We start from the raw sequence: 23,479 nt of genomic DNA, 5'->3' as shown, positions 1-23,479 counted from the left end.
GGGTTGGAGTTGATCAACTACCTCTTGCTGCAAGATTTAGTCAACTCTACCTGAGAGAGCTTATCATTAGTATATATTTTTTTAAGTTTTATTTATTTTGAGAGGTAGAAGAGGGACAGAGAGAAGGAGAGAGAGAATCCGAAGCAGGCTCCGAGTCGTCAGCCTGATGTGGGGGCTTGAACTCATGAACTGTGAGGTCATAGCCTGAGCTGAAGTCAGACGCTTGACTGACTAAGCTACCCAGGGACCCGTATCATTAGTATTTTTAATGCTATGAATTTTATAGCATGTGGGGTATCTGTTTGGGGGAAAGGATGTGTCCATAGCGAACAATTACCAACAGTTCTACCGTCTCTGCCACTTACGTCATTTCCTTTCACTCTTTTACCACATACATTTTTGCATAGTGGAGATCATTTTTAAGCACAATTTATGAGATGCTTTTTCATTCAATCTCATGTTGTTGAAATAATATGGTTAAAGACTTTTAACCAGGTGATTGTTTTGTTCTGTAGATAATGTTAACTATTCCCCTATTGCTTGTTATTTGGGCTCCATCCATTCTATTTTCGCAACTCTAAAACATGCTAAGATGAACATCTCTGTAGTTAAATCTCTATCCGCATTTTGACCGAGGGACATAACTTTAATACAATTGATTTGTACCATTACATCCCTTCCATGGGAAAAATAAAGGTCATAACAATTTATAACCCAACCAAAGGGGCAGGAGCGAATGTGAGGGAATAGTTGTATTTATCTAATGCTATCACTTCAAGGTTGAACAAAGTGGGGAAACGGAGACACGCATTGATAAAGTCGTCTCGTTGCTGGCGGCACTATCGGTTGCGTTTGGAGCTGGGAATCTATTGTCCTCTCCACCTAGACAGCATCTCCCCTGCTTCGTTATAGCCCTGTGGAAATTTGCTCTCCTTGAAATGATCCCAGAACTCCAACAGCACTGTAAAAACTCCTAGTGGTGCCTGGCTGTCTTGTATTTGGTCTTCCCCTCCAATAAAGGATAGGCATGGCCAAAAACACCAAATGGGATACATGTTTGCCTTGCAAACCAAACAAACCCTTCTGTTTTTGTTTTGCTTTGTGTCTGGACTAATTCTTAGCACCTCTTCTGCCTGTGAGCGATTTGTCACTTCCTTCTGTAAGACTGGCACCAGCAGACATGCAGTCTCAGAGGATCCCGGGGAGAAAGCGAGGCCGACCCCCACTGCACTCAACACCTATGAAGATGGCAGTCCATAACCTTTATTCTGCTTCAGCTGGTTCTTTGCCAGCAGCGAAGATCCCAAAGAAAAGAGGGCGGAAGCCTGGGTACAAGGTATGGCTCCATCATCTCCTTTCTCCACGGTGACATTGGGCTGGGGCATGGGTGCTTGGGCAGAGCCCCACCGCAGAATGTGAGGAAAGGCTGGGAGCTGGGTAATGACAAGATGAGAAGTAAATTTCTCTCAATGAAGTCTGTGACAGACAAGGCCTCATTGTTACAGCGGGGCCCACATTGCATGCTGTCCCTGTCGTGTGCATTTGTACAAGTGGAGAAAGAAAATTGCACCAGATGGGGAAAGTTGTAAGGCGAGCAGATTTTAGGGTCATAGCTAAACACACATTTTAAGACTTGCATTTAAATTAGTGTTTCAGACACTGAATTTTCCCCTCACTGTGCCTACTAGGGCGGCGCTCAAAGCCACTTTCCAGAACTCATTCGTCATTTATTTTAGTAAAAGCAGATGATGTTCCTGAAACACTTAAATTAATAATGCGTGCAGCCTAGTGTCAGAGGACATAGAAGAATTTTCCCAAACAGAGCCTAAACAAGGGGGACTCATCATGAAAATTCAGGGTGTTAATTCATAGTTTCCTGCTTATAAAAAGTGCTGACGTCAAGTTTGGCTTCAAGGAGGCGTATCAGGCAGAATTAAAATCCCGTGACCCTTGGAAGAATTAACAATTCAGAGTGGCAGGGGGTGGAAAAGAAATTCTCTGATGTAATTGCAATCACATAAAGCAATCTGAACCAGAGGAGGGAGAGCTTCTCCTCCAAGATGTTTTTGAAGAGGCTACTAGAGAAGAAAGACTATTGAGTTCATTCTTCACAAGACTTTTGGGCATTAGAAAATGAGCTTCAGAAGTTTTCCTTCCTTTATTTTTTCTTGAAATAAAGAGCTTATGTTTCCATCTTGAGATCTGAATACTCAAACCAAAATGCAAATTGGCAATTAACTCCCATATATTTAGGAAAATGTATGGAAATTATTTCAGGTCAGCAGAAAGACAAAGCTTCCGGAAGAATCGGTGATGAATTCAACCTTTATCCCTTTGGTTCTCCGCAGTTCTTCCAACTGCTGGAAAATAAAAACAGGAGGTAGGGGGAAGGTGACTCAAAGTTGTTTGGGGGTCATGGGTTTTAGTAAAAGAAGCTTTTACTCAGCCACCTCATGAAGTAAAATCTTCTGTCACTGGTTACTTTTCTAACAAAGAGAGCCTCCTCTTTCTCATGGGCACTTCAGCTTCAGCATTGTTTCTCTGAAGCCGGCTTAGGGCAGGCCCTCCCAGCTCAGCTACCTGCGCCATTGCTGAGGTCTGGGTATTGAATCTGGAAGGACGGAGCAGGGCAGCCCTTCTGTGAATAGAGCCAGGGAGCAAGTCCAGGATCTGAAGAAACACACTGAAAACTTCTCTCTCCTATTTGGCCTTTCTCCTACTCCCCTGGGAGCTGTGACCCAAGAATGAAAATTACCAACAGACACAGCATTTCTAGGGCCAGGAAAAATGGGAATTCAGTCCATGGAATGAGCCCGACTTGGCAATTTTCCTGTCTCCTAAAAGGGGCAGTTTTCAGGGCTCCTAACACTCAGAGACACATCAAAGCAGGAAGAAACCTTTTGGAATGGTTAGCTCACAATGTAGGCCCTGCACATGGCAGGCAGATCTCATGTCCATGCCTCACAGGGCTACTTGGCTAGAGGCAACGGGCCACAGCTCTTCCTTGAGTCCATCTTCCATGTATTTGGGGAACTGTGTGGGAATTATTTCAGGCCAGCAGCTCCCAGACAGCTCCCCAAGTGTTCAAGAACACCTCCAAACCAGGTGCTAGTCTGCCGGAGTGCTGACTCCCTCGTGGTGACATGAGAAAAATAAGAACCGTGTGTAAATCTTCGTAGAGCTAAAATGATTCCACCCAAAGGATCATCCTTTATTCTGAAATATCTGCTTCTTACTCTTTTGGCGTTAGAGTTTGTTTTCTTTTATTTAATTGTTGTATGTTGTCAGGATTTGGTAATTTAAAAAATGTCCTTACTTCGCAAAATAAATTTGGCAACCAATTAAGTCTCTCCAGTTTTTTTTTTTTTTTGACAATTTCTTAGACCCAGAAGCCCCCTTTTACCATTAATGAAAAGGTTTTAATTGTGGAGAAGCCACCGAGGAAACTGTACAGTGTTGTTCCATTTACCAAATGGCCACTAATTTGGCAATTTTAACTATCTGAGACACAGTTGGGGAGCCAGAAGTTGTTAAAAAAAGAAGCCCTGAGCAAGCGAAGTAAGATATTACTTGGTGTATCCTTAAAGATCCTGCATTTAATTGTTAAGAAAATGCTTCCAAGCCCTCCTTCAGAGTCTATTTACCTTTATTGTAGATGCATTTCTTACAAGCTCTATTATAGCGATTTAATAGTCTTAGATTTGAAGGAGAAGATATTTTGGGGAAGAAGAGTGCCCACACAGCTGGGTACTGAAAGTATAATAATAATTATTGTTATAATTAAATGATGTTTTATTAATAATACAGAACAATAACAAATACAATAACATTATCAATATTATAAAGTAGTGAAGAACAATTTTGTCATTTCAATAAAAACATCATCATGGTATATTCATCCTAACAATACTGTCATAACGAAGTAATCCGTGTTTGAGCCTTTGGAAGGTTCCTGAGTCTTGAGGATGCCTGTTGTGCTGACTGCATCACAGATCTATGCTGGTTGACATTTGTCACCTCTTGCCTGGCGCTCTCCCAAACTGCACTCTCGATCACCTCTGTGCCCAGCACAGGTGGAAACTCTGTCTGGTCCAAGAATGGGCACAAGCCTTTCCCTTTAAGATCCAAGCACAGCTGACACAGGCTGTGATGTTTAACCCTTTCTCTGAGTCTTGAGAATAATATGAGTGAATTGCAGGCAGAAAAGGAAGAATTCAACGGGTAGTCAGATGTCAGTGCTCCAGAGTTCATAGGTCATGCCTCCTCCCAGGGCCCATCTGCCCATGCCTCTTGGCCCAGGCCTGCAGCCACATTTCTGGGGCATGCTCACTGCCGGGAAAGCATCATTTTATGGCCTTACTGCCTCCTTCTCACCCCAGTCGAAGAAAGCAAAAACCTCTTAACATCACATTTTCTCTGAAGAGCCCTACGCCGACTGCCATGAAAACAGCCTTCTTCATTATCAAACAGAATTTACATCTCAGTTTGAAGCATCTGCTGTTGGTTTAGTTCAGAGACAACCCAAGGTCAACAGATAGATTTTCCTCATATTTCGTGACTAAAAAGACTATTAAGGTCTTTTTTTTTTTTTTAATTTTTTTTTCAACGTTTATTTATTTTTGGGACAGAGACAGAGCATGAACGGGGGAGGGGCAGAGAGAGAGGGAGACACAGAATTGGAAACAGGCTCCAGGCTCCGAGCCATCAGCCCAGAGCCTGACGCGGGGCTCGAACTCCCAGACCGCGAGATCATGACTCGAACTCCCAGACCGCGAGATCGTGACCTGGCTGAAGTCGGACGCTTAACCGACTGCGCCACCCAGGCGCCCCGACTATTAAGGTCTTTTTAAAGAGATAAAGAGAGTCTGCATCAAGGAGGAGCCCTAGCTTCTATTCTGTACTGGCAGCTGATTGTAATGTCACCTAACAGTGGGATTTCCAGCTTCTGTGTCTTTATGATAGGGATTATGATTTAAGCAGGAAGAAGAAAGTGCTGGGTTTTAAAAATAGCTGTTTGTCCCCTACACATCATCATCATCGTCATCACCATCATCATAATTAATACTAATAGCAAGAATAGTCGTATATAACATTTATTCAGCACTTCTGTGTTTGAGGCTCTGGACCAAAGCACTTTGTGTATATTTTCTTATTTGAACCCTGATAGTGAGGGAGCTAGAAAAACTGCAGGAATTAGGTATGAGTGAACCAAGTCCCACAGCCTGAGGCTGCCTACTGTTGGGCCAGAAGTCCTCTAGACCTTGGCAATCTCTTTGCATTATTGTTCAGAATAGTAATTATGCTTTCCCATTTACTCTTTCCAAATTATGTCCTGTCTGCTCTGTTTAATGAGCTTAGAAACGTGTAACATGTTTAGAAAGAAGATACTCTGTAAAATATTAAAGACAAATGGTTAACATGTTCTGAAATGTTGGTAATTGTATCGTTGAGAATATAAATCCAGCTGCTGTGACAAAGGGGAAGCAACAGTGGCCTAAAGAAGAGGAAGCTAACTTCTTTCTTATGTTAAAAATCAGGGAAGCCCATCTGAAGGTGACATGATGCCTCCATGGTGTTGGGGACCCAGGCTCCTGCTCTGTTGTCACTCTGCTCCTCTTAACACAAAGTCCCTACCTCACGCTATAAAATGGCTCCTCCAGTTCCCTCTTTCCTGCTAGTCTAGCCAGCCAGATGGAGGCAGAGCTAGTGGAGGCATGTCTTTCCCCTTTAAGGACTCAATGTTCAAGGCTGCACACACGCCTTACACTTGCATGCTGCTGGCCAGAACCTAGTCACTTGGCCTCACTTAACTCCAAGGGAGGTGGGGCAAAGCAGTATGGGGTGATCAGGTGGCTGGCTAAAATTCAGAGATTGCATTAATAAAGAAAGAAGGGAGCGTGGATATTTGGGAATAACCAGCAGCCTCTGCTAAGTACTTACAGAACAGTCTTCTGTTACCTAGAAAATTTACTCTATAAAGAGAGTGATTTTCTAATAAACATAAGGAAATGCAACATTATGGTTTTTTTTTTTTTTTGAGAGAGAGAAAGAGAGAGAGCACACATGCACGAGTGGGGGAGGCGCAGAGATAGAGGTAGAGAGAGAGAATCCCAGGCAGCCTCCGCACACGAGGCTCAAACACAAGACCCTGGGATCAGGACCTGAACTGAAATCAAGAGTCAGACGCTTAATCGACTGAGGCACCCACGTTCCTCACAACATTATGTTTCATTCCCTCTTTTTTATTGTCATCCTTTTCTTCCCACCTCCCGACCCCCAAAAGAGTATGTGTTCTTGGCATTGCGTAACAAGGAAGTCAAATTCACAAAACTCTCAAGTAGGAAAATGTTCAAACTTAAGCAGAAAGCGTTTTGTTTGTTTCAACACTTGTTTAAAGTCTCTTTCTAAAATGTGTTTTCACAAAAACTGTCAAAATGGCTTTGATGATTCTTTGATTGTCCAGATCTTATATTGTCTTAGAGTCATATTTTGGAACACCAAATGTAGCATGGTAGTATGCAAGGGAAGAATAGATACCAAATAACCCTTCCTGTCCCTGTCTTCAAGGCCTTCCCCTTGCTGATGGTGGGCTTGGTGCCCCACCTGTGCCCCATGGAGGAAAATGATTACACAAGCACAAAAAACAGCACCTAGGGTAGGGACTCTCTCTCCCGTGGCTTTCTATTACCCTCCAGCCCCAACACCAGGGCTGGAGCAAGGGCCAAGGTTGAGGTGCAATGGTGGGCGTGAGGTGCAATGGTGGGCGTGAGGCCCTTGTGTGCTGGTTTATGATTCCCCGCAGCGTTCTGAGTGTAACTCGGGCATGAATGCTAGTCGATGTTTCCAATTATGTTAAGAAGTAAGGGAAGTGTAAACAGTGAAGTTGTATATTGGAATTCTACTCTTCTGTTGAGAATGGGATAAAGTTCTTCACGAATTTATCGTGGACGGATGATAGTTTGTCAAAAAAAATAGTTCAGTTTTTTGTGCTATTCACGGTGTCACAGCTACAAAGAAGGCACACTTTTAAGTTTAGTTTGTGTTTTTACCGTTTTCTCCATCACTCTCTCAAGTCTGTAAGTCAACAAAGTAGTAAAGTCAGCCCTAATTCGTAGCATTCGCCAATTTCCAAGGTGGAGATGTTCCCAACATGGCCAGGTTCAAGGCGCCAAGATGACATCTAAGGACATGGTGTCAGTATTGATAATAAAATAGTTAGACAATGATGAGTTTTGAGTATCTATTACCTTGTTTTGAATGTATTTTAAATTAATTCTCTGGAAGTATATATACTTTAATGTTTAATAATCACCGTGTTTAACAAACAACTTGCAATATTCCTGAAAATATAAGTCATCCTTTGTGTACAAGCCGACTCCAGCCTCCCACTGCTCTGAGCTCCTCTATACACATGATGCCTGTCACTGGACGTGCCATGTTTCCTCTCTCATCTGCAGGGCCGACCCCACTCCTGCTGATGCAGAGAACTTGGCCTCCTCACCAGTTTCTGTAAGAAACCCAACCACACCAAGCATTCCTTGAAATGTGTGGTCTCTATCAAAGATTGTTGGGGTCGGAGGGCGTAGAGACAGCATCCCATTAAATAATTCTCACAGATAGATGCATTCTTCTGAATTTCCCTTTATCAAGTGTTTGTTTGTTTGTTTTCCCTTTTCTTTGTTCTCTCTCCTGGTACCCATGGAGTACCAGGTTCATCATCTCCTCTCTCAGCTTCCCTCGGTCGGGAGGAAATTAAACCATTCTTCCCTGCCCTCGGCAAAGCAGCAGCCACCCATGCCCCTCACCTCTGCTCTTCACCAGTTTCAGTGGCTGCCTGGGTCCAGAGAAGAATCTGAACCCAGCACAGAGATGGTGGGAGAAAGCTCCAGCATCCTCACCCTGTCTCCACCATGTTTGTACTTCTGAAAGGCCCAAGAGAGCCAGCCCATTTCCCTCCCACCTCCAAGCATCCCTTTCTTTCTTCATTGTGATGTAGGCAGTTTATTGTATTGGGGTACTTTTATTTTCTTAGAGAAGCTCAAAGATAGCTTAGCTAGGATCTCAGATTTAACTGAAGGGCATGTTGCCAAAGCAGGCCTCCAGGCCAAGGGGTACTGGCTGCTCCATCCCTTAGGTGTTCAATCTCTCCTTCAAGTGCAGGGAGAAGAATGTATGGGTAGACCCAGAAACAGGCTGACTCCTAGGAATGGGATTAGGTCATTGGCTACAACCTTCTTGTTGTTGGAACTGATTTGCATTTCTTTTTTTTTTTTTTTTTTTAAATTTTTTTTTTTCAACATTTATTTATTTTTGGGACAGAGAGAGACAGAGCATGAACGGGGGAGGGGCAGAGAGAGAGGGAGACACAGAATCAGAAACAGGCTCCAGGCTCTGAGCCATCAGCCCAGAGCCCGACGCGGGGCTCGAACTCGTGGACCGCGAGATCGTGACCTGGCTGAAGTCGGACGCTCAACCGACTGCGCCACCCAGGCGCCCCTGATTTGCATTTCTAACAAGCAAGTTTTTAGACTAAAGTCTGAGGTTAAGCACAGTGAGGTATTGAGTTTTCCCTAACTCTACTCCCACAGCATCTCATCAGAACCCTGGGGGAGTTTTATGTGGAGAAAGAGGGTGAGTCTAAAGGAGGAATGTGCCCCCAAGAAAAGCTACGGCAGGGACATGAACAAAGTTATTCTCAAGTAGGGCTGTAGAGGGGAAGAAGGGAGGGGGAACATGATTTTTTTTTTTTTTTAATATGGTATATTGGTTTCCTAGGGCCGCTGTAACAAAGTACAACAAACTGTGTGGCTTAAACAATAGAAATTTAGTGTCTCACAGTTCTGGAGGGTAGAAATCCAAGACCAGTCTACACCTTGGCTCATAGAAGGCCTTCTTCCTGCATCTTCACATTGTCTTCCCTCTGTACTTGACTGTTTCTGTCCAAATTTCCCCTTTTATAAGGATACAATCATATTGGATTAGGGCCTACCTTAATGACTTCATTTTAACTGATCATCAGCAAAGACCCCATTTCCAAATAAGGTCACATTCACGGGTCCTGGGAGTTAGGGCTTCAACATCATTTTGGGGGACACATTTCAACCCCTAACATCCAGTATAATAATCTTCGCCTTTTAACTAGGCATTTAGTCCATTTATGTTTAAAGAAATTACTGATAAGTTTGGGTTTAAATGTATATTTTATTTTGTGTGTTCTATTTATCTCATTCATTCTGTGCTCCTTTTACTCATCTTTCCTGCCTTCTTTTGGATTTTTTTTTAGGTATTTAAATTTTTTTCTACTCACTGAAAGTTAACACTCTGTTTTCTATTGAATTACTATTCGGCTTGTGGCAGTATCTTTTCAGAGATTCTGCACACTCCCCTCATTGTCAGGTGGGGGTGGGGGTAAGGTGGGGCAAATTTACATCTGGCTCATCTTTATCCTGAGGTTGTAGCCCTTTGGGTGAGCCCTGAGCTCCACAGCAATTCCTGAGGCCTAGATTTCACTTATATATTGGCCTGATAATTCTTTATATATTATCAGCCCCTCTGTACTTTCATTAACCTTACATTTTATCCATTACTTGTGGTTGTTTTCCGTTGATCCAAATAACCTAGTTTTATTTTTTTTTAAACATATTTTTTAAATGTTTATTTATTTTTGAGAGAGAGAGAGTACGAACAGGGGAGGAGCAGAGAAAGAGGGAGACACAGAATCTGAAGCAGGCTCCAGGCTCTGAGCTGTCAGCACAGAGCCAGACGTGGGGCTCAAACCCACCAACCGTGAGGTCATGATCCGAGCCAGTGTCGGATGCCCATCCGACTGAGCCACCCAGGCGCTCCAAATAACCTAGTTTTCTATATTTTCAGAAATAGAATTACAAAGAAATTTAGGATGCCGCATTTCTTCTATTCAACATTCAAAATATGGCACTGACACTGGTTTTTGTCTCAAATTCTATGATGTTTTCAGAAGTAGTCTAATGCAGGGTATATACGCATTATGGATTAGAAGAGAACTTAGAAACCAACAATCTACCCAATCTAATGGCTTTGGAAGATGAAGCCGGGAAGCACTGAATGAGTTGCTCAGAGTCCCATGTGAACTGGTGGCAGACCCAAGATTCAAATCCCAGACCTAACTCTGAGCCCTGTGCTCTGGCTGTTCTCCTGCAGGGCATCAGCAATGTGTAGTTGATGACTGAAATCATGCCAGTTCTCAGTGTCCACTCTGTGGGTGAGGAAATGTGGGTGCTCTCCTTCTCGTCATGCCCTCTCTGCATACCACCAGCAATAATAATAACAAACCTTTATGAAGTTCTACTTTGCATTAGCCCTATGCTAAATGTTTACGTCTAAATCTTGTCACGTCCCTGTGAGGAGGTATTGATATCCTCACACAAGTGAGGAAGGACAGGCTCCAAAATCCTAACTGACAAGACTTAAGACAGGGTTGGTGTGTGGCTGAGCTGGACTTCGAGCACAGATTCCAATGTAGGTGCCCACGGCCACCCTGAACTTGTTTTTAAATTTTGCTTTGTTGGTTCATCTCTGCTGATGTGCAGGCAGTCCCCTAACCACACTCTCTGTCCTCGGATTACCAACTTCTTGCTGTCAATCTATGAAATGTTGTTTATTTGGTACTTTTGTTTCTGCCACGTTTGCAAAGTTCTAGAAAAATACTGCAATTTTTACATCAAACGATCCTTCCTCTGTTAGCGTCCCCTGGCCACACATCTCAGTTTGCAAACAAACCCTCCCCTCCCCCAACTCTTTCCAGTGATTCTCTAGTAAATGTCTTAGAGAAGGTCTTCCCTGAAAGACAGCTGGAGCAAGAAGCTCTCCAGGCCCTGATTTTGGATCTGTAAATGGAAAAGAAAGATGAGCTGCCCCCATATTCCATATTCCCCAGCCCTCTTTGGTGGAATCGCCAGCTGGCAGGGACCAACTCCTTCCTCTTCTGCTTCACCCACCACGATACTCTCCCCAGCAAAGCACAGCCCCTCTGGCAGCCACTGGAAACCATGCCCTGGATGAGGAGTCACCACACCCGTTTGACTGAGGTTTTGAATTTCAGGTAAAGGTGCCAACTTTGCCAGCCTCCGTACAGGGTTGTTGGCTTTGAAGGTCAAGGATTAGCTCCAATATGTCACAGCACAGCATCCTGGGCACCTAATCTTCCTCCAGTCTTATGCGTCCAAGAAAGAGGCTTCTCCTCCCTTCTTCCTCTCCATTTTACCCAGTTTATTCTGCCAGATCCTGCTTTTAATACTTTACAAATAAACCATATTTTTGGAATACCTTTAGATTTACAGGAGAGTTGCAATGATAAAACAGAGATTCTCATGTACCCCACACCTAGTTTCTTGTGTTGTTAACATTTTATATTACTGTGATACATTTGTCACAAGTAGTAAACCAATAATAATACACCATTATTAAATAATGTCCATATTTTATTCAGATTCATTAGTTTTCCTCTCTTCTGTCCCAGGACCTATCCAGGATATCACATTAACATCTTGTTGTCATGTCTCCTTAGGTTGCTCTGGGCTGTAAAAGTTTCTCAGACTTTCCTTGTTTTTGATGACATTGGCAGTTTTTAGGAGTATTGGTCAAGTGTTTTGTAAAGTGTTCTGTAACTTGGGTTTGTCTGATGTTTTCCTAATGATTAGACTGGGGTCATGGGTCTCTGGGAAGAAGATTCCAGAGGTAAGGTGCTATTCCCATCGTGCCATGTGGAGGGTGCATACTATCAACATGGCTTATCACTGTGGATGGTGACTTGATCACCTGCCTGAGGTGGTGTTTGACAGGTTTCTCCACTGTGAAATTACTTTTCCTCATTTCCATACTGTCCTCTTTGGAAGGAAGTCACTATGTGCAGCCCACACTTAAGGAGTGAGAAGTTACACTCCACAAACCGTTTGGAATATTAATGCATAGGAGGTTTGTCTCCTCCATGTGTCTCTCTAGTCAATTATTCATTTATGTCAGTATGGAGTCATGGATATTTACTGTATACTTTGAATTATAATCCATTACCCGTTCTTTATTTATTGCTCATATTGTTCTAGATTTGGACATTACAAGCTCTTTTGATTGACTCACATGTTCCTATGACCTGCCCTCATCATTGTGTGTGTGTGTGTGTGTGTGTTACTTTATTTTCTGGGACAAGATGCCACGGGCTCATCTTGTGTATTTCCTGCCCTTGTCCTAGAATCAGCCATTTCTCCAAGGAGCCTTTGTTCCTTTTATTGAAGAATGGTATTAGAAACCAAAATAGGAGCATGGTGTTTTGTTTTGTCCACCTAAAACACAAAACACAGCAGTGGTGCCTGGGTGGCTCAGTCAGTTAAGCCTCTGACTCTTGATTTCAGTTCAGGTGATGATCTCACCGTTGGTGAGATTGAGCCCCAGGTCGGGCTCTGCGCTGACAGTGTAGAGCTTCTTTGGGATTCTCTCCCTCCCTCTCTCTCTGCCCCTCCCCTGCTCATGCTTTCTCACTGTCTCTGTCTCTAAATAAATAAATAAACATTAAAAAAAAACCCAAACATAGCAAAACACAACAAAACAACAACAGCAACAACTAGCAACGGCAAAGACAAATGCCCTTCCAGAGGAAAGCTTGGATACATTGGGCAACAGGTAGCTCCCCATTCCACATGGGAGAGGCACTGACAGAATGGGCCCCACATCACACCAAAGGACATTCCTAGTCACTGAGCTCATTTCTGTCTTAGGAGCCCTCTAAAATCATATGTGACTCCCATTTAGGAATGTTTTTTTTTCCTTTATGTTAGACAATGAGAGAGAAATTTCAGAATGCTAACTCAAAGGTATTCCTACTGATGATTTATTCTTTTATCAAGAAGAATTTTTTTAACGTTGTATACCACCCACAGTTGCATGAGTTTTTCTTCTTTATTCAAAAGTCCCACCATTGTTTTAGAGGTTGGATGAATTCAGAAAGTTGGCCCTGCAACCAGCTGACTTTTTCTAATGTCTTGAATTGTTTTATCTGGGCAGAAATGACAGAAGTAACAACCAGCTATAATTGTATTACTTCATAGGAGGTGGGTTCAATAAACAGATCCTTTTATAATAAATATTAACATAGCAAGCAAACATTAGGTCATGGTGCTTAAATGAACAGTAAACAGTGTCTGGCAACCCAAGTCTTAGCTGCCATCACTTTCTTCACCACCATCACCATCCTCTCCATCCTCCCTGTCCTCACCATCCTCACCATCGTCACCATCGACACTATCATCATCTGTCTAGGGAAGGATCATGAGGATCTTTGGGTGATTTACTTAAAGACCACAGGCGAAAAAATGACAACCTGCCAAATCTTGCCTTTTCCCCACCAACATCATTATCTGTATGTTGGTTGGAGGGCTTTCAGCATGTAAAGGAGGATTTAACCAGGCCCTTCCAGAGTCTGCTATCCACAGTCCTTGGGCACTGCCACCACCAGCCTCTCCATCACAAGGCATGCAGGGCAGTATATCATTTCTTGAAAGACTGTCAAAGGGACACTTAGTGCATAATCTGGGAGAACAGGCAGCGTAACTGTAACCCTGTCCCACTTAGTAGGTGAGGGAACCATGCTGAAGTCAGTCACAGCAGGTTTCTGGTCTGCTCCCTCCCACCACTAAGGTTTCTTTCAGATTGTTTTTATAGTATTTAGCAGTGTATTGCTACGTGATGGGCCCTTTAATTTTTCAAATGCTAAATGCAGAATAAGGTGAAGTCTCTGTTGTTAATTGTAGCTTCTGATGAACACAGTGTCTCTCGCAAGAGCCCCAGATGCTGCACCCATACAGCCCGGTGCAGCCAGTGTGCTCACTTTTGACTGGTCTCCTTTTAAGTTCATTTTAATGAACTTAAATTCATGTCCACACATCCCACTGTGCCTTCCACGTTGCTCAGCAGCCACACCCTGTGCCCCCACTTCTCCTACCCTCCTAGTTCATTAACACGCTCTCCTCTGTCCTCACACTCAAGCTTCCAGCCTCACTGAGAAACTAGTAGCCATCAGAAGAGACCTTTTGTAAGCTCCCACCTCCACATCCACCCACCCCAGATCGAGGCCGTTATATTCTGCCTTGCAATAAAATAGATGAAAGGTCCGTGTTTCTCTCTCAGGCCTTGCCATCCCCCTCCCACGCACCCGCCTCCATTCACTAAATCTCATCCCCTCTCACCTACTCAGAGTCCTGAAGCTAGTAGCTCTGCACGCACGCCCTCGTATCATCCTTTCTTCCCTCTCGACCGGATTATTTCCATCAGTATTAATACATGTTTCTCCCATCTCAAATACCAAAAACCTTAAAAGATTTTTAAAAACGTTTTAATTGTAGTAAAAGACACATAGCATAAAATTTACCCTCATAACCATTTCTTTTTTTAAAATTTTTAATGTTTATTTATTTTTGAGAGAGAGAGAGAGACAGAGACAGAGTGCAAGCGGGGGAGGGGCAGAGAGAGGGGGAGACAGAATCCCCAACAGGCTCCAGACTCTGATAGCTCAGAGCCCGATGTGGGGCTCAAACCCACGAATCGTGAGATCATGACCTGAGCCGAAGTCGGACACTCAACCGACTGAGCCACCCAGGCGCCCCTCATCACAACCATTTCTAAATGTACAGTTCTAGTGTTCAGTGTATTCACATTGTTGTGCATTCAATTTCCAGAACTTCACCTTGCAAAGCCAAAACACTGTACCTGTTAAACAACAACTCCCCATTCCCTCCTCCCTCCAGCCCCTCGAAAGCACTATTCTACTTTCTATTTCAATGCATTTGACTATTCTAGGCATCTTATATAAGTGGAAACATGCAATATTTGTCTTTGGTGACCGGCTTATTTCACTTAGCAAATTTCCTCAAGTCTCATGCATATTGTAGCATGTGCCAAAATTTTCTTCCCTTTCAAGGGTGAATAATATCCCCTTGTGTGGATGTACGACCTGTTGTTTACCCATTCATCTGTCAATGGACATTTATAGTTGCTTCCTCGTGGACTGTTGTGAATAGCGCTGCTATGAGCATGAGTATCAAATACCTCCTGGCTTTCAATTCTTTTGGATATAGACCCAGAAATTGAATTGCTGGGTAATTCTATTTTAAATTTCTTGAGGAACTACTACACTGCTCCATTTTACATTACCACCAAGTGTTCAGATTTCTACACATCCTTGCCACTACTTTTTATCTTTTATTTTTATTTGTTTTTGATAGTAGCTATCCTAATGGATGTGAACCATTTGATCTGACTTTTCTTTCTTGCTACTGCTAATTTTCGGCTCCCCTTTCAGACAGGCCTCCTTGAAAGAGTTGACTTTACCTCCTGATCCCAATGCTTCTCTTCCCATTATTTCTTGAGCTAATTCTAATCAGGTTCTCATCCCACCCACTGTACAACCACCTCTCTTGCTGAGAAGTTGCACATCGAAGGGCCACTTCTAGTCTTCCTTGTCGGATCAGAGCTTTTGACATGACTGATCACCCTCTCCTTTGTGAAACACTTTTTACATTTGGCTCCCACAAGGCCATACTCCCCCAGTTGTCTTTCCACCCCACTGGATGTCTTTCCTGTTTGTTTGTTTGTTTGTTTTAATTTTTGGGGGGGTGCCTGGGTAGCTCAGCTGGTTAAGCGTCTGACTTCAGCTCAGGTCATGATCTCGTGGTTCGTGAGTTCAAACCCCGTGTCGGGCTCTGTGCTGACAGCTCAGAGCCTGGAGGCTTCTTTAGATTCTGTGTCTCCCTCTCTCTCTGCCCCTCACCCACTCATTCTCTCTTTCTCTCTCTCAAAATAAATAAAACATTTAAAAAATTAAAAAATTTTTAACGTTTATGTTCATTTTTTGAGAGACAGAGAGAAAGAGAACATGAGCAGAGGAGGGGCAGAGAGAGAGGGAGACACAGAATCTGAAGCAGGCTCCAGGCTCGGAGCTATCAGCACAGAGCCTGATGCAGGGCTTGAACTCACAGACCATGAGATTATCGTGACCTGAGCTGAAGTTGGCTGCTTAACCAACTGAACCACCCAGGCACCCCTTTCCTGGTTTGTCTTGCTGGTTCCTCCTCATCTTTCCAAGACTTTTCATATTGCAGTTTTGCAAGGCTCAGTGGTTAGATTTTTCTCTTCTCCATCTATACACTCCTTCCATATTATTCTCTGATGATCTCACTCATTATCATGGCCTTAAATGTCAACTCTGTATTGATGATTCTCAAATTAAATCTCCCTTTAGACTTTCCCCCAGAATTCCATACTCTAGTACATGCACCTGCCTACTTAACATCTCTACTGGCATGTATGCATCATAAACTTGACCTGTCCAAAACCAGCCTCTGGTCTTCCCTAGTTTGTCCCCCCATCCCCCAAACCTGTTATTCTATCTACAGCCTTCCTAGCTCAAACCTTGGAGTCATCTTTGACTTCTTTCTCTCTCACACACACCACAGTCAGTGTGTCAGTAAGTCCTGCTGGTTCTACCTTGAAAATCTATGCAGAGTCTGTCTACTTCTCATCTCCTCCACTGCTATTAACCTAATCCAATCTACCGTCATCTCTCATCTACTCTGGATTAGTGGCCTCCCGCTTTTGTCCCTTTTATCTCTCCTCAAAACAATAGTCAAATTGTTAAAATGTTAGTTTAGATCCTGTAGTTTCTCTGCTTTAAAGAGCTCAGGGTAGCGGCACCTGATTGGCTCAGCCTATTAAGTGTCCGACTCTCGATTTTGGCTCAGGTCATTACCTTGCAGTTGTGAGACTGAGCCCATGTTGGGCTATGCACTGAGCATAGAGCCTGCTTGGGATTCCCTCTTTGCCTCTGTCCCTCCCCAGCTCACGTGCATACATGCTTTCTCTCTGTGTCTCAAAAAATACAATAAAATACAATAAAATGAAATACAATAAAATACAATAAAGCACAATAATAAAATAAAATAAAATAAAATAAAATAATAAAATAAAAAGGAGCTCAGAGTAAGTCAAAGAACTTACAGTGTCTTGCAAAGCCCTGTGGTTTCACCTTTCCAGTCTCACTATTGCTTCCCTATGTTGCACAAACCCTCCAGGCATGCTTTTGTTTCAGGACCCTTGCACTTGATATTCTCACTCACTGGAATATTCTTCCCATAGACACTGGTATGACTTGCTCCCTCATCTCCCTGGAATCTTTGTGCAATGTCACCCAAGAAGTGCCTTAACCACCCTATTTTAAAACTTCAGTCTAGGGGTGTCTGATTTCCTCAGTTGGTTGGGCATCCAACTCTCGATTTCAGCCCAGGTCACGATCCCATGGTTGTGGGATAAGATCCCACGCTGTCAGCACAGCACAAAGCCTGCCTGGGTTTCTTTCTGTCCCTCTCTCTGCCCCTCCCCTACCTGTGCGCGTTCTCTCTCTCTCAAAAATAAACATTTAAAAAAATAAATAAGATTTTAATCTAAAGTATAACTCTACACTCTATTCCCTTTTTCTCTTTATTTTTACCTCCAGCTATTATCACCTTCTAATATACTATATCATGTACTTTATTCCATTTGTTGTCTATTTACCCCCAACAGAATGTCAGTTCCATGAGGGCAAAGACGTTTGTCTGATTTGTTCCCTGTTGTATCCCTAGTAACTAGAAGAGTGTCTGGCTTGCAATAGACACTCAATACATATTTGTTGAGTGAATACATGAATAAATGTAGAATGAGTGCATAACTATCAGTAGGAATACTGTTTTTTCAAGACTGTCATTATTATTCTATCCTAAAAATCCAGGAAGCAAGTTAGGATATGGGTGGGGTCGGCATATATATTTACAACAAAATACACACCCTTGCTACTCAAAGTGTGGTCCACAGACCAGCAGCATCAGCACTGCCTGGGAAATGCAGAACCTTAGGCCCCACCACAGACTTCCTGAATCAGAATCCATCCACATTTTAATAGGACCCTCCAGGGGACTGAACCTTAAAGTTGAAAGGCAGTGGAGCAGTGGCCCCCAACCTTAACTATGTATTAGAATCATCTGAGTACATGTTACAACTCCTGATGCCTTGGTCTCACCCCAGAGATTGATTTAATTGGTCTGTAGTAGAGAACAGACACAGGTCAGTGGTGAAGAGGTGAAGTGACTGCATTATTCATTATTTTTTTGGTGGAGAATGAGGATTAGAAGATTTTCTGTCAAATCTTGGTACAGAGAGTGACTTGTTGGCATTGACATAATCAACCAACCAGTCATCTCCATCTTATTTCATAACAGTAAATTTCAATTCCTCATTTGTGATTTCAAATGAGACCTTCAAGGCGGCGGCTTCTCACTACCCGACAATACAGTCATATCCACACTCGGGCAGCCCTTGACAGTCTCCACTGCAGGAAATAAACACTGAGCAGTATGTAAGCCCCTTGGAGGAATGTCTTCTGCTCTCTTTTCCAGCAGGATCCAGTGATCTTTGAGAGCAGAAAGCTCATCAGAGACTGAGGAGGGATTCAGGGTCAGTTTCGGGGTGGCTGTTGGGAAAGCCCTGACCACAGAATTCTAGGTATTTGCAGGCTGGGAATTCTCTACCCTGCGCCCTGCACTCAGAGAGCTTATACGCTTCAATGGTTCCTGCCTCTTGTGTCCCCACACTCACTGCCTGACACAATCATTTCCTGGGTGACTCCAGTATAAGGGTGGGATGCAGAGCTGACCTCTGAGTGTGACCCCAAACATGAATCTTGAACATGAACTTGAATCTGAACTTCCTTAGCTGCACAATAAAAAGGCATGGAAACATGATAGAGTAGCAGTGGCTAATTGACATCCATGAAAAATTTGGGGCAAGTGTAGGGAGCATTTCCAGATTTTCCTTGACTAAGTGGGCTCTGTCTTGCAGCTCAAGTCTCGGGTTCTTATGACTCCTTTAGCCCTCTCGCCTCCGCGGAGCACACCGGAGCCCGACCTCAGCTCCATCCCTCAGGATGCAGCCACCATACCCAGCTTGGCCGCCCCACAGGCTCTCACAGGTATGTCAGCCGAATGACGTCTAAGGCTGTGATGGTCAGCCAGCCATCTAGCAGTTACTTTGTGAACTGGAGAGCTGCCACTGGGATAGCTCTAATGAAGGATTTAGTGTGTTAGCTGGCAGGCAGGACAACCAGATTTCTCTGAGAATATTAGTTTAAGTGTCTCACAGGTAGGATTACTTGAAACTTGGTTTTCAATGCATCTCAGGTTCAGCTGGTTGCCTTGGGGTGGGACTAGAAAGAGTGGTGTGGTGGCCTGGTGTTTTATTTTCAGAGCCAGGTTTACTTTCCACCGAGAGTGACCCTGCCCACCTTGAAGAGTTTCCATCTCTGTGTTTGTGCTTCCAGATCCCCTAAGGACCCTAACCTCTCTTAACCCCACCTGGTGGCTCCAATCCAGTCAGAGTAGAGCTCAGTCCAGTCTTTCTCATGGGGTGTCCATCAACAAAGAGTTCCATCATGAAAGTACCAGCAGCAGGATGGCGTCTCTCTCTCTCACACACACATAAACTGTCCTCATCACAAGCCATCCCTACTCCTGTCCCACTTAAATCCATTCAATTCCCTCCCATTGCTTTTAGGTGAAAATCAAACTTAATTTGGCCGATGGAACCCTGTGGTACATTGCTCTCCTTTCAGTCCCTAGAAGTGCCCCCTCCCCCACCCCTGCCCCATAGGATTTCAGCATATTGCCTTCCTTCTATCTGGAATGACCTTCCCACTGGTCACCGTACTCCTCCCTTGTATCTCAGTTCAGGCATATCTTGCTCCAGAAAACCTTCGCTGACTCCTGCCAGGGTCCCCAGGATGGGCCCTCCTAGCACTTCCCTAGTGTCTCTCTCAAAGCCGTGGTCCCACATGGCTTCCTGTGGAGCTCTGAGTAGCTCTGCCTCCCCAGCTGGGCCCAAAGCTCTGGGAAGCCAGGGACTGTGTGAATCTAGTTCACCATTTTCTCCATAGGGCCCATTTAGCACAGTGCCTGGCATGAAGTTCCTAGATATCCTTAATCATCTGGGATGAGTTCAAGGGAAGGCAGCCTGGCAGAGCAGAAAGAGCACAGGCCTTGACATCAGAAAGTCTGGAGTCCCTGTTGTACCACTAATTACACTTTAGACTTTAGAACAGCGATCCAACCCTTTAAGCTTTGGTTCCTTCATTAGTAAAGAAGTAATCATACCCCACTCTCAGGCCCATCTTGAGAATCAAACAAGATAAAGTGCCCAAAGTGCCTGGAATAGAGTAGATGCTCAACAAAAACTTTCTTCACCTTTGTTGTTACTGTTTCATCCTTTCCAAATCCTATTGTTGTCCCCTTAATGTCCCTTTTCAACACTGCTTTGCACTAATAGCCCCCAAAGTAAGTTCCTCATATCCTGGGATGAGGGCGGAGACAGCCAAGGAGTTGTTAACATGGGGAAGAAACTATGACACCTACTATTAATATTTACTTAAAAATTTTCTATTTCTTGGTTATGTTTTAAAATGCATGCAATATATTAAAATAGTTAAGAATGTATATAACCTATAAAAAAATAAACACCTTTTGGGGCATGTGCTCCAAATTTGTTTACTGATGGGGTATATTACTTTAAAAGTGTGGGGACCATTGGTTGGGCTTCCCTAAACGGGCAGCTGAGTATTTAAAATCTCTGAGATTATAAATAGCACTCTCCTTAAAACTTCACTGCATATATAGTCTTTGGATAAGCAGCCGTGTCTTAATTTTCTGATTCACTGAAGGTTAACAACAACAACAACAAAATTGGCAAACATTACATGTAAGCTTAACAGCTCCTTTGGAGGAGAAGGGAAGGTTTTGGTGTGTGCATTTTCAGTATGGAAACACATTTATACACGTGGTCCACATGGGTCTCCATTATTGTCTGCGATTCAGATTCGAGTACATCACAGGGGACCAACCTGTCTATCTGTTCCCAACCAAGAGGTTCTCTTGAGAGCAAGCTTCTGGCAGTTGGGAGTGATTGGCTCTTTTCCCCCTTTTCCTTCTTACATTGGGAAGAATCAGTCCCACTTTTGTTCTTCTCAGCCTTTCCCAAGGTGAGGGCCAAGGTGGCACGGCTGAGGCATCCTCCATGCACACAGGAGCAGCTGCCTGGCCTGATCCCCCTGATGCTGAGGGCTTCATGGCTCTGTTTCCACAGTCTGCCTCTACATCAACAAGCAAGCCAACGCAGGGCCATACCTGGAGAGGAGGAAGGTGCAGCAGCTCCCTGAGCACTTCGGGCCCGAGAGGCCGTCGGCAGTCTTGCAGCAGGCCGTGCAAGCGTGCATTGACTGTGCCCACCAGCAGAAGCTTGTCTTCTCCCTGGTCAAACAAGGCTATGGTGGTGAGATGGTATCAGGTAAGGCCCGGGGGCACGTTGTATGAGAAGGGACGTGGGTGTCTCTCTGAAGATGGAAGAGGTCATATTCAGGCTTGGGGGACAGTGGCTGTGGCCAGGGTCTGTCTTCCATCCACTGGGCTCCAGGGGCCTTAGGTTAGCTTGTGTGCTGACGGCCTCTCTCTGGGCTTGAGGAGAAGATGCTTCCAGACTTCAGTAAGAATGCTCACCTTTAACTCTTCTCTCACCCACCCCCCACTTCCAGCTCATCGGTAAATCCTATTGCTCTAACTTCAAAATATATCCAGAAGCCAGCCATGGTTCACCACTTACAGCAGCTACTCTTTGTTCTTTAAAAATCGAAGCCATAGCGTGCCCCTCCTCTGCTCTGCACCCTCAATGGCTCTCATGTCACTCCAAGAAAAAGCCCATGTCCTTATGACGACCCAGAGGCCCTATGTGAACTGCTCCTGCCTACCTCTTTGATCTCCCGGTCACTTCTCTTGCGTCCTCACTCTGCTGCAGCCTTGCTGGCCTCCTTGCTGTTCCCCCTGTTATCCTCCAACCATGCTCCTGCCTCAGGGTCTTTGCACCTGCTGTTCTTTCTGGAATGTTCTTCCCCCAGCTGTCCATGCTTGACTTGCTCCTGGACTTCCTTCAGGGTTCTACTCAAATACTGCCTTATCCAGGAGACCTTTTCTGAACACTTGGTCTAAAATATCAGCCCATGTCACTATTCTTCCTTGCTCTGCCTCATTCCTTCTTCATGGTACATATCACCATGCAGGGCAGTGGGGAAGCTCATGGTCTCAAGCCCCTCTTATGGGGTGAGTTGTGTTTTGTAAAAGCCCTTCAGGGTCAATCCCTTCTCCCATTGTTACCACCATCCTCCAGGTTCATCCCTGCTCCAACAGCTTCCAGAGGGAGTGGCAGTTGTCACCTAAGGTGAGAGGCAGAGTTGGGAGTGCTGCCCTCTTCATATGTTTGGCTGTAGAGGCTCTTTCTGCCTTACCCAAGTCTCTAAACAATCGTTATTACCACCTGCCCTTAAGCCTCAGAGCACCACCCCTTTGCAAATGTCTTGACTCCAAGGGCACAGCATGGTGTCTTCTTTGGCCCAGCATCAAGGCCATGACCTCTGTATCACCAGGGAATAGGTAAAGACTCTCCAGCAACGGGGTGGTGCAGATGACCCTGCTGGCCAAGAGTAGGTCAGGGGAGAGGGGCATCTAATATCGCTGTGTCAGGAAGAACCCAAGCAGGGACATTTTATTTAACTTGAGATCCCCAGGGCTTGGAGGTGAGGAGGTTGTCTAACCAGTTTCCCCAGCTGTGATTGGTTCTGCCCACCTTCTGGAGCTCCCTCTGGGCAGGAAGGGGGGTCTGACTTGCTGGTAACTGACTAAAATAGAACTTGGCAAAGTCCAGTGCATGTGGCTGACCCAGAGTGACTTTTAAGAAACTTTGGCAGAGGCAAGCAGAGACAAGAGGAAGAGGTACTGCATCAAGAGAGGGTAGGAGAGTCTTATTGTCAGCCTTCTGAGATCCCACTGGCCATTGTGGTATTTTTCTGAGAGCCAGGTTCTCCAACTTGGGCTCCCTCTGAGGTTTAGAGCCTTGTCCTTTTCCTTGCTGAATACCAGGACTCAAGACACAGACACAGTGCTAAGAGAAAATTCTTCCTGTACTGTGTGCCCACCCTCTTCAGCGAATTCCATCCCACTGAGTTTTTCACGGCCCCTCCCCCTAAGCTGGGAGAACTGAGCCCATTTTCCCTGCTCTCCCGCTCAGCCCTTCTGTGGCCTCAGGGGCCTTGGCACTGGGGAGCAGGTTCTGCAGTGCCTGGCACAACACAAGCCCGGGAAGAGCCCTGCCAACTCTCCCTCAGTCTTGGTGTCTTGGAGAATGCAGTAGCACCAGGGGACTCTTCATGCTGCCTCCTTGAGGTGCCAGAGCAGCAAGGGGTCCTTCATGTTACTGGGGGCAAATATGGAAGCTCAGCAAGCTGCGAGAGGGGCCCAAGGATAAGTGGACTCTCCCACTTTCCACCTCACCCTCAGGGCACTGCTTTCTAAACACTCCCATGGCACAACACAGAAAATGGTGACGT

The 23,479-nt window shown here is 44.5% G+C and overlaps 1 protein-coding gene across 7 annotated transcripts in view; it reads left to right on the top strand.

The window, feature by feature from the left end:
- The window catches only part of SCML4 (Scm polycomb group protein like 4), a 125,834-nt gene that overhangs the window by 57,583 nt on the left and 44,772 nt on the right, over positions 1-23,479 (top strand). For 6 of the 7 annotated variants that reach the window (XR_004343648.1, XR_004343649.1, XR_004343651.1 and 3 more), the window contains exons 2-4: positions 1,122-1,336; positions 18,898-19,027; positions 21,190-21,390. Coding sequence is in view for 4 of the 7 variants with exons in the window: in XM_032593231.1 (XP_032449122.1) it covers positions 1,122-1,336; positions 18,898-19,027; positions 21,190-21,390 (546 nt within the window). In the remaining 3 variants the exon portion in view is untranslated. The remainder of the gene's footprint in view (positions 1-1,121; positions 1,337-18,897; positions 19,028-21,189; positions 21,391-23,479) is intronic. The other variant, XM_030316073.2, reaches the window with a different exon arrangement.

This window comes from Lynx canadensis, chromosome B2, assembly GCF_007474595.2.
Source record: "Lynx canadensis isolate LIC74 chromosome B2, mLynCan4.pri.v2, whole genome shotgun sequence".
In the NCBI taxonomy this organism is placed as follows: domain Eukaryota; kingdom Metazoa; phylum Chordata; class Mammalia; order Carnivora; family Felidae; genus Lynx; species Lynx canadensis.
This window is presented reverse-complemented; position numbering and strand designations above follow the sequence as displayed.